This window comes from Hylobates moloch, unplaced genomic scaffold (assembly GCF_009828535.3).
Source record: "Hylobates moloch isolate HMO894 unplaced genomic scaffold, HMol_V3 SCAFFOLD_8, whole genome shotgun sequence".
NCBI classification, from domain to species: Eukaryota; Metazoa; Chordata; class Mammalia; order Primates; family Hylobatidae; genus Hylobates; species Hylobates moloch.
Genome location: NW_026652283.1, coordinates 39,472,431 through 39,483,662, shown reverse-complemented (window position 1 = coordinate 39,483,662; position 11,232 = coordinate 39,472,431). Strand labels below are relative to the sequence as shown.

At 48.8% G+C, this 11,232-nt stretch overlaps 1 protein-coding gene across 12 annotated transcripts; it reads left to right on the top strand.

The window, feature by feature from the left end:
- Nucleotides 1-42: 42 nt before the first annotated feature.
- On the top strand, nt 43-10,804 carry AIRIM (AFG2 interacting ribosome maturation factor). Of its 12 annotated transcripts, none has more exons than XM_058443085.1 (6): nt 43-102; nt 1,932-2,036; nt 2,495-2,772; nt 5,898-6,077; nt 8,932-9,054; nt 9,213-10,804. In XM_058443085.1, the coding sequence occupies exons 3-6, from the start codon at nt 2,498-2,500 to the stop codon at nt 9,289-9,291; spliced, it is 657 nt and encodes a 218-aa protein (XP_058299068.1). In that variant the 5' UTR covers nt 43-102; nt 1,932-2,036; nt 2,495-2,497; the 3' UTR covers nt 9,292-10,804. The 12 variants fall into 12 exon arrangements, with proteins under 12 accessions (XP_058299068.1, XP_058299065.1, XP_058299070.1 ...); XM_058443082.1 differs by lacking the exon at nt 43-102 and adding an exon at nt 395-831; XM_058443087.1 differs by lacking the exon at nt 43-102 and adding an exon at nt 395-831 and having other exon boundaries at nt 2,492-2,772; nt 8,936-9,054.
- Nucleotides 10,805-11,232: the final 428 nt, after the last annotated feature.

The following is an 11,232-nucleotide window of genomic DNA, read 5'->3' as shown; positions in this document are numbered from 1 at the left end:
GCCCTGGCCGGCTGCAAACGATACAAACTACTACTCCCGGCAGGCCTTGCGGCGGCTCTGCACTACCCCAAGCTCTGGAGGGCTGGGGGCCTACTAGGTCAGGTCGGTTGTAGGATTCAGCTCCAGGGCCGGCGGCTGCTTCTTTCTGGCCTGGCTGCCACTGAGTAGCCGAGGGGCCGCCGTGACCCTCTGACTGACTGGCTGGCTGCCTACGTCGGCGCTCCTCAGGGCCCCAAGCTCCCCAGGCCGAACTTCGGGCAAGTGGCGGGTGGGCAGAGACAGAGCAGCCCCGGCAGGGTTTGACGGAGCAAGGGGGACGGAATGATACAGGAGCGAGGCAGGGGTGCAGGCTTTGGGGTGGCTGCGCCAGCCCGCGGCCAGTCTGGGCAGCGAGTCGGGGGAACCCTCTCGTTCCTCGCTCCCCCGCGCGGGCCGGCCACTCCCGCCCAGGTCGCGTCTTGGCGCCTCGACTGGGTGCGCAGCGCGGGGCTGCGACTTCAGGTGCAAGTAGTGGCGCTTGGCAGCTGGCCACACGGTGACTGCAGCATGAGCGGCGGCCACCAGACTCCGGGGAGCCCAGGGCAGGAGGCAGCTCTGGGTGTCGTGGCCGTGGGCCTGGGAATGGGCGTGTAGACGGCGAGCCCCGCCGAGCCGCGGTCCTGTCGGAGGTGCTAACTGTGCATCTTGGCATCTACCCATGGCTACAGGGTTGGATTGCTCAAGAGTTGTGCTGAGACCCAGCAAGGCTAGAGACTAGTTTCGAAGCTGTAGCTCAGGCTGAGTCTCAAGGCAGTCGGCGACTGGACGGCCAGACCGGCGAGCTCTTGACGGGTTTGTGGCCTGATTGTTTGGATTTGGTACTTTTCACCTGTAGATGCGGTCTGAAGCCATGTCAGAGGGGTTGTGTTTAAGCGTGCATGTTATAGGCTATGGGAGTGATAATCTTGCCTCTCCCCCTCTGAGTTGAGGGACAGTCGAAGAAATAAGCAAAGGTGCCAAGCAGGTTCCTGATGGGCACCAGCGAGCTTGGGGGCAGAGCAGTCCAAGCATAGAAGCCCTGGCAAGCCTGGCCCTTCCTGGAAAGTCCTTTCTGTCTCTTCCACCCTGGTCTGTTGCTCCATATGCAACAAATATTTGAGTGTCGCTCTTCCGCCCGAGGTCAGCCCTGGGCAGTGGGTGGTGGGGGTGACACCCCAGTCTGCTGGGTGCCTGAGAATCTCCATCAGTCAGATGGCCAAGATGAGAGGGGATGACAACCCCTACCTCATGTAGGCCTTCCCCCAGAAGGTGTTTTTATGCTGCGCAAGTCGGGCTTCCAGCCTCTCGGTTTCAGGGTTTCCTTCACCCGACTCCCCAATGCGCCCGACCTCCCTGGGCACCTAGGACGTCCACCTGCATCTTAGCCAGAGCTGCCACGTCTGGAGTCCGTGATTTACTAGTTTTTGCCAATTGGTTGTGACACACAATGTCAAAAGTGTCATTAAGGCACAACCGGAGGCGCAAGATAAGAGGAAAAGACTCCACAGCTAACAGGACATGCCACCACCGCCACCCAATTTAAACTGCTGCAGGCTGACAAATGAGAAGTCGCCGTGTTTGGACGGTCCCAACATCCAATCCCAAGGAAGCTTCAAGCCGAGTGGCCAATCCACATGTTGGACTACAGTACCCAGAAGTCATTGCGGCACGACGATATATTTTCGCGACTCAGTAGCCAGGCAGGCCTGCGGAGTAGCTTTGTGTGTGTGTGTGTCGCGGGTGGGGGGGGGGGGGGGCGGGGGGGGGTGGGGGGGGGGGGGGGGGGGGGGGGGGGGGGGGGGGGGGGGGTCGCGTGTGAGCATGCGCAGAGAGACGGTGGGCTCGCGGTGCAGTCCCTGGAGGGTTCTCACGCTTTGGCTGTGTGGACTTTTAAGTTTTTCCGCTGGTTTCAGGAACGCGACCGGCAGCCTCGGGCAGGGGAGACAGGACTGTAGGTCAGAGAAGAGACAGCGCTTGGACTCCAGGAATCCTCTGAAGCAGGAGACTGCCCTATCCAGGTTACCCTTCCCGAGGGGAAGCCAGGGTCTCCTTCAGAAAGCTGGGGCAGGCCGGGCGCGGTGGCTCACGCCTGTCATCCCAGCACTTTGGGAGACCGAGGCGGGCGGATCACCTGAGGTCAGGAACCCCGTCTACTAAAAATACAAAAATTAGCCGGGCGTGGTGGCGGGCACCTGTATTCCCAGCTACTCGGGATGCTGAGGCAGGAGAATTGCTTGAACCCGGGATGCGGAGGTTGCAGTGAGCCGAGATAGCGCCAATGCACTCCAGCCTGGGCGCCAGTGAGACTCCGTCTCGGAAAACAAAACAAAACAAAACAAAAAAACCCGCTTCTGGAGGTGAGACAACTCCTGTCTGAACACGATGACGGAGATGACGCCCACCCTCGACCCAGTGCCTCCCCGACTGACTTGGCACCCCCAACGTGGTTATTTTCTGTTTTTATCTTTTTCAGCAGAAGATGACTCAAGACCGGCCTCTGCTTGCCGTGCAGGAGGCCCTGAAGAAGTGCTTCCCCGTAGTGGAGGAGCAGCAGGGCCTGTGGCAGAGTGCCCTGCGGGACTGCCAGCCCCTCCTGTCCTCCCTCAGCAACCTGGCGGAGCAGCTGCAGGCCGCACAGAACCTGCGGTTTGAGGATGTGCCGGCGCTTCAGGCCTTCCCAGACTTAAAAGAGCGGCTGAGGCGCAAGCAGCTGGCGGCTGGTGACATCGTCCTGGACAAGCTAGGGGAAAGGCTGTAAGCAGCTCCGTAGTGCTCTTTCTTGGTGGAAGGATTTCAAAACGAGGTGTTTTATATGTAGCTAGTATCAGTCCAGAAGGTGTTTTTCTCCTTGAAAGCGTGGCAGGTGGAGGTATCTCAACCTTCCTTACTTACCATCTGGGGCAGTGGGACCTCTGTCAGAAAGCCATTTTCTGGCATTTTCCTTGTCAGAGACTAGGCATGGCAGTGGTGGGCTTAGTAGAAGTCACAAAAGAAGAGAAAAGGAGCAGAGAAAGCCTCTTAGCTCTGCCCTATAGTTTTCTTTGGTAAAAGGCAATGAGGAGCTGTGTAAACTTAGTAGGTGCTACAGCTAAGGGCTTTATGTATATTACGTTATAAAATCTCTTCAACATATCTGTGACTTAACTGCACTTAATTCCATGCAGGTAGGAAACTGAGGTTCAAGCAGATTGCCCACGGTGACGCAGCTAGAAAAGGGTAGAGCTGGGATTCTAACTCAAGTGTGCCTGACACAAAGGCTAGAGCTCTTAATCACCACTTTGTTCCGCTGTAGATTGGTGTCTCTGCCCAGGAGTAGCACGTCTCCAAGTTCTGATATGCTTGTTGTCAGACCCGGTGTCTGCGTTACAGATTTTTTTTTTTTTTTTTTTGAGACGGAGTCTTGCTCTGTCACCCAGGCTGGAGTGCAGTGGCGCAATCACAGCTCATTGTAGCCTCGACTTCCCTGGTTCAAGCGATCCTCCCACCTCAGCCCCCCAAGTACCTGGGACAACAAGCGTGCACTTCCATGCCCAGCTAATTTTAAAATTTTTTGTAGAGATAGGGTCTCACTGTGTTGCCCAGGCTGAGAGTTACAGGTTATAGAGGACAGAGGAGAGACAGAGCATGTGTGGCCTTTCCTTGAACTGGAACAAAAGAAAGTTCTAGTATATAGAGTCTGTGTCATAGACTAATAGGAAACTGTCACAGATAAGGACTTTCCTTTTATTTATTTGTACAAAATACATTCATTAGGCACCTTGTGGGATGCCAAGCACAAGGTGCCAAGAATATAACAATGAACCAGACTTAGTTCCTGTTCTTAGTTGAGTAGAAGAAATAAACAATCAATGAATTAAATTGTGGGATGTCCTAAGATATTGACAAGTACAGCTTGTGCGGAGTGGGGAAGCTTCTGGGGAGGAAGTGATATTAAAAACCTAATGGTTGAAAAGGTGTAAACAGAGTCAAGACGCGGGTATGAGTAGGGTGCATAGAGAATAGTATGACTGGCCCAGCACGGTGGCTCATGGCTGTAATCCCAGCACTTTGGGAGGCAGATCACTTGAGGTCAGGAGTTCGAGACCAGCCTGGCCAACATGGTGAAACCCCCATCTCTGCTAAAAATAAAAAAGTTGACTGGGTGTCGTGGTGCATGCCTGTAGTCCCAGCTAAAGGGGAGGCTGAGGCAGGAGAATCTCTTGGACCTGGGAGGCAGAGGTTGCAGTGAGCCAAGACTGTCCCACTGCACTCCAGCCTGGGTGACAGAGCAAGAATCTGTCTCAAAAAAAGAGAGAAAAGTATGACAGGAGCAGAGGCCTGGTAAGAGATAAGATCAGCTGGGTATGGCAGCTCAGCCTCTAATCCCAGCACTTAGGGAGGCTGAAGCAGGAGGATTGCTTGAGCCTAGAAGTTTGAGACCAGCCTGGGCAACATAGTAAGATCCCATTCTCCACAAAAAGGAAAGCAAAACAAAAAAAAGATGAGGCCGGGTATGGTGCTTCACACCTGTAATCCCAGCACTTTGAGAGGCTAAGGACAAGAGGATCATTTGAACCTAGGAGTGCTATGAGTACCTATGAGTGCTTTACTGAATATTTTGTCTTTTATTTATTTTTATTTTATTTTTAGAGACAGTCTCACCCTGTTGCCCCCAGGCTGAAGTGCAGCGGTATGATCATAGCTTACTGTAGCCTCTAACTCCTCCTGCCAGCCTCCTGAGTAGCTGGGATTCCAGAAGCATGCCACCATACCTAGCTAATTTTTAAAATTTTTTGTAGAGATGGTCTTGCCATATTGCCCAGGCTGGTCTCAAATTCCTGGCTTCAAGCTGTCCTCTGGCTTTGGCCTCCCAAACTGCTTGGATTACAGGCATGCCACTGCACCTGGTTTTTTTTTTTTTTTTTAAATGTTTTAATTTAAAAAAAATTATATTGGCCAGGCGCAGTGGCTCACGCCTGTAATCCTAACACTTTGGGAGGCCAAGGTGGGCGGATCACCTGAGGTCGGGAGTTCGAGACCAGCCTGACCAACATGGAGAAACCCCGTCTCTACTAAAAAAAAAAAATACAAAATTAGCCAGGTGTGATGGCTCATGCCTGTAATCCCAGCTACTCAGGAGGCTGAGGCAGGAGAATCACTTGAACCCAGGAAGCAGAGGTTGTGGTGAGCCAAGATTGCACCATTGCACTCCAGCCTGGGCAACAAGAACGAAACTCCATCTCAAAAAAAAAAAAAATATATATATATATATATATACATATATATTTACTTTTGAGACGGAGTCTTGCTCTGTCACCCAGGCTGAAGTGCAGTGACGTGAACTTGGCTTACTGCAACCTCTGCCTCTGGGTTCAAGTGATTCTCGTGCCTCCCGAGTAGCTGGGTCTACAGGTGTGCACCACCACACCTGGCTAATTTTTGTATATTTAGTAGAGACAGGGTTTTGGGACATTTGCTGGTCTCAAACTCCTGACCTCAGGTGATCCACCCACCTCAGCCTCCCAAAGTGCTGGGATTACAGGCAACAAGCCTCTGCACCCAGCCCCTTTCTTGATTCTTGAGCCACCCCTACCTCTGAGACACTGTCACTAATCTCCTTAGACCAGTGGTCTCGATTGGAGATGGTTTTTCTATGAGGTGACATTTGGCATCATCTAGAGGCATTATTGGTTGTTATGGCTTATGGAGGGTATAGGTATGGTTTACTCCTGTTGTTTAGAGGGTAGGGGCCAGGCATGCTCCTAAACGTCCTACAGTGTACAGGGCAGCCCTTCACAGCAGAGAATCATGTAGTCCAAAATATCAGTAGTGCCCAAATTGAGAAACCTTCCTTTATACCTGTCTCATGATATTGCCTAATGTCAGACTCTTTCTTGCAGAGCCATCCTCCTCAAGGTGCGAGACATGGTCAGCAGCCATGTGGAGCGAGTGTTTCAGATCTATGAGCAACACGCAGACACAGTTGGCATTGATGCTGTCCTGCAGCCTTCAGCAGTGAGCCCCTCTGTGGCTGACATGTTGGAATGGTTGCAGGACATTGAGAGACATTATCGAAAGTCGTATCCTTTGCACACATTTCAGGTCATGGCCAGAGCTGTTCTAAGTCTTTCAAATTTCAGTTTTCACAAGATTGGAAAACTATATAGTTTGAGTCAGTTCTCTTTGGTTCCTGAACTTGAATTCTTCCTGCATTCCTTTGTATAATCAATCCTTCCTCTAATAATTTATCGAGTAGCTACTACCTGTCAGGCACTGTTGTTGATTCAAAGAGACAGGCATTGAAAAAGGAAAGTAGAATGCCGGATGGCGATAAGTGCTATGGAGAAAAATAAAGCAGGGAAAGTGAGGAGTGAGGGTGGGGTTGTGATTTAAAATAGGGTGGTCAGAGCAGGCTTCATGAGAAAGTGATATTTGAGCAAAGATCTGAAGAGGGTAAGGGAAAGAGCTATGCGGCTATTTGGGGAGAGAAAGTTACTAGGCAGAGGAAACATCAAATGCAAAGGCCTTGCGGTAAGAACATTCCTGGTCTGTTCAGGAAATAGTAAGGAGGCTAGACTGGAGCATGAGGAGGAGCCTAATAGCAGGTGAGGGTAGAAAGACAGGGGGCTCGACTTTCTAGGGCCTTGAAGGTCTTTGAAAGAATTTGGAGTCTGGGCGCGATGGCTGACGCCTGTAATCGCAGCCCTTTGGGAGGCTGAGGTGGGAGGATTGCTTGAGCCCGGGAGTTTGAGACCAGCCTGGGCAACATGGTAAAACCCCGTCTCTACAAAAAATACAAAAATTAGCCAGGCATGGTGGTATGTGCCTGTAGTCTGTAATCCCAGCTACTCGGGAGGGTGAAGCTGGAGGATTGCTTGAACTGGGGGAGGTCGAGGCTGCAGTGAGCTGAGATTGTGCCACTGCACTCCAGCCTGGGTGATAAAGTGAAACTCTGTCTCCAAAAAACAACAACAAAAAAGAATTTGGGGCCAGGCATGATGGTGTGCAGCTATAGTCCCAGCTACTCAGGAGGCTGAGGTGAGAGGGTTGCTTGAGCCTGGGAGGTCAAGGCTGCAGTGAGCCTCGATCGCCAGCCTGGGTGTGATCACCAGCCTAGGTGACAGAGCAAGACCCTGTCTCAAACCGCGCCCCCCGCCCCCTGAAAAAAAGCATTTGAGTGGCAGAAAAACCTCTTACAAACTTTTGATTAAGGAGTAACAGGATAAGACCTATGTTTTTAACAGTATCATTCTGGCTTCGTTCTAGGGTAAGATTTGGGGTATTGGGGGCAAGGGTAAAAGCAGAAAGACCAGTTAGTTGAAGCTCTAACATTTTTCTCTCAAAAAAAATTTTTTTTTTTTTGCCTAGGAGATGGGGTCTTGCTGTGTTGACCAGGCTGGTCTTGAACTCCTGGCCTCAATGATCCTACCACCTTGGCTTCCCAAAGTGCTAAGAGTACTGCTGTGAGCCACCATGCCTGGTCTTCTCTCAATTCTTGTCTGACACCTGATTTTAGCCTCTAGCTTAGGTTTCTGCCTTCATGTGAATAATTCCCAAACCCCAACTTTTCTTGTCTCTAGTCTTGACTTTTGGTTTCCTGCAGACGCCTCCAACTGGATTGTTCTTAGAACTGCAAACTCAAGTTTAAAATTGAACTCCTCAATCTAGCCCTCAAATTCAGCCCCCTTTTCCTTGAGTTGTAGAACCCACCCTGTTTTCTCTTTTATTTATTTATTTTTTGAGACAGAGTTTTGCTCTTGTTGCCCAGACTGGGGTGCAATGGTGCGATCTTGGCTCACTGCAACCTCCACCTCCCGAGTTCAAGCAATTCTCCTGCCTCAGCCTCCCAAGTAGCTGCGATTACAGGCACCCGCCACCACGCCTGGCTAATTTTTGTATTTTTAGTAGAGAGGTGGCTTTACCGTGTTGGCTAGGCTGGTCTCAAACTCCTGACCTCAGGTGATCCTACCGCCTCGGCCTGCCACAGTGCTGAGATTACAGGCTTGAGCCACCGCGCCCGGCTTATTTTCCCTTTTAAATGCATTGGTAGCAGCAGTAATAACAGCAACAGGAGCATGGGTAGAAAGAGCAAGAGCTGCGGCTGACGTTGCTAAGCACTTGCTATGTGCTAGAATGTTTGCACGGTCACTCGTCAAGTCCTTTCCTTCTGTTTCCCTGGTGCTTCTTTGATTTTCCTTCTCCGTCCCCATCCCCTCTGCTGCTTACATGGCTTCTTACCTCTCACTTGGACTCTTAACTGCCTCTTGACGGGTTTCTCTGTCTAGTTTCTTTCCTTCTAAGCTGACTCCAATTAATGACCTCTACATCTGCAGGAAGTCTGGTTCTGATCCTGCTATTTAGGATCAGAATTGTACTGTACTGTATAGGAATAGCTCCTGTTGCTAATGGGATAAAGTTCAGAGCCCTGCCTTGGTACTGGGTGTTCTTTCTGTTCTGGCTCAGCCCACCTTTCAGCCTTTCTGACTGCTCTTCATGTGGCGTCCCTGCTGAGCAGACTGGAAGATTTGCTTTCCCTGAATTTGTTCTATGCATCTCTACTTCTGTGCCTTTGTTCATGTTTCCCACCAGCTGGGGTGTCCCTGCTTCCTCTGAATTGGATGTATTTATCCTCTGAACCTCTGCTAGCTTTACCTCTCATGTCACTTTTGTTCTTTCTTTTCAGGATCTGGTTTTGTCCTCACCATGTTGAGATCCCAGATTTCAGGGATGGTTTCATTCCTCTTTCCCTGTAGCACAAAGCCATATTAGTAAACAATTGCTCAGGAAATATTTGTAGCATAGGTGAATCAGGCCCACCTGGTAAAATGTAAGGATATCTGCACTTTCACTTTTATAGCTCCCTCTGGTTCTCACCAGGGTGTTTTTTTAACTTCAGCATACTTCATTTTCTTTTGAGCAGTCCTTAACTTCCAGAAAGGTACCTGAAGAGAAAGTATCTTCTTTCCTCTATCCAGTGGGGAGACTTGGCAAACATACAAGCTTTGCCCAAGGCCTGGGACCGAATTTCAAAAGACGAACACCAAGATCTTGTACAAGGTACTGGTTTGTGTTCTGCCTTTGTGTCTCCTCTCCTCCGTTCTCTCCCTGTGGCTCACCTCTTTGGAAGCATTAGGAAGGTGCCCTTGCTGTGCCTCTGTGTGTTTTATGTTCTCGGGAGAGGTGATAATGCCATTTTTTCTCTCTTCCTATTTCAGATATCCTGTTGAATGTTTCCTTCTTCCTGGAAGAGTAAGTAAGCTGTGCGTATCTGGAGACCACGGGCACCACAGTTGAAGACTGACATTCTGAACCCTGATGTTTCTAAAGAAACGTCAGTATTTCAGTCTGACATATGTGAAATATCAGTGCCTTGAACCTGAGGACTGGGTCTTGGGGAGGATTAGCGCCTAGATGTTTGATGTTGGAGCTGCGGCATGCCAGGCCATGGCTGAGAGTATGTGAGTCATGCCTTGCCTTTTTCTGAGGCTCAGGGAAGTGGATGGAGATAGAGAGACAGCAGGAAAGACGGTGCTGAAGAACACAGTGTCTTTCCTCCATTGTGGACCCGAAGAGGTGGGGAAGCAAGGGCAGGAGGCAAAGAGCCACACTGCCCTTGGCATCATCCAAAGCGTTGTCTGGTTGACACCAGGTCCTGGTTTTGTGTCTTTTGTCAATACCTGAATCCTTGACAAAAGAAAAAGTGGTTTTGATGATTTAAAGAAATAAGGGTAATTTTGACAGAAAATACATTTTAAAAATTTTGACCAATTGCAATAGTTATCCTCAAGCCAATTTCCAGAGCCTGCCACCAGGGGGAGGTGGTGCAGCATGAATCATTCTGAATGCTTTGTCTTTGAAGTGTTCCCCTGTTGCTGTTACCATCTCAGAGGAAGTAACTGGGCATGGTGAGACTCCTAAAATGACAGGAGTTTTTTTGGCCAAAGCTGACATCTGACTTGCCACATTCCTCTGAGTCTGGAGTAGCTGCAGGGGTGGGAGAATGCCAGCCCAGAGTCAGTCTATCGGGGTTACATTTCCAAGGCCTGCTGCCTTCATTCGTGTAATGGCTGTGTAACTTTCAGAACTTTCAGCTTCCCAGGGTGTTGTAGAAATCTTGGTCATTGAATGTAAAGGGGCTTAGTAAAGGGTATAGATATTTTTAAAAAATGAAGATAACTTTTTTTCTTATAAGTGATAAGCTTTTATAAAGGTCATAGGAAAACTAGAAAAAAATGTAAAATGTGGAAAATTGTAAAACAAACTTCATTAGAGATATTTTGATATGTATCTTTTCAGTGTCTATTTACAAATTTTTTCTTTTAACATAGATAGGGTCTCACTATATTGCCCAGCTCAAACTCCTGAGCTCAAGGGATCCTCCCACCTCAGCCTCCCAAAATGTTGGGAATACAGGCGTGAGCCACTGCTCCTGGCCAATTCACAAGTTTTTTTAAAGAACAAACGTGGTATCATCGATACATACTCTTAGGTTGTCTTTTTTTAAAAGCCTAATGTAATTTGTTCATCTTTTTATATCTGTAAATATAGCTCAACACAGTTACATTCCTTTTGTGAATGTATTATATCTACAATTTACCTTTTTTCTTACATTTTACATGCATTTTCCCAAATCTTTGTGTTTTCCTATCTGTAAAGGTAATACATTCTGATTACGAAAAATGAAAATGTTACATAGAAATGTGCCATTATCCATCTACCAGATAACTATTATTAATAATGTGTATTTTTCCAGGAATTAAAAAAAATCTATCATACAACAAGTATTGCAAATAAAACTTGAAAAGCATTTGAGTGTCAAGTCTTATGTTGGGTTTTAGGGACAGAAATAAACGAGAGCCCTAGAAGGGCTCACAGTTCCACCAGGGAAAGATTCATGTGCAAATAAGTCACTGATATCTTGTTAACATTTGGATTCTGATTCTGTAGGTCTGGGATGGGGCCCAGATTCTGCATTTCAAACGAAGTCCCAGCTAATGGTCCAAGGACCAGACTTTGGATTGCAGAGATTTAAGTTGTAATACAATAATAAAAGTGTTACAGTTAAGGTAAAAACAGGTGCTGTGGGAGAATAGAGGTGATAACTAATTGCCTATGGGACTCTTTCTTGATGACAGTGACATTTGAGGTAGGCCCTGAAGGGAATTTTACTTGGGGCTAGGAGAGGGGTGCGGGGCATTCCACGCACAGGGGACAGTCTAAACAAAGGCCGTGTTT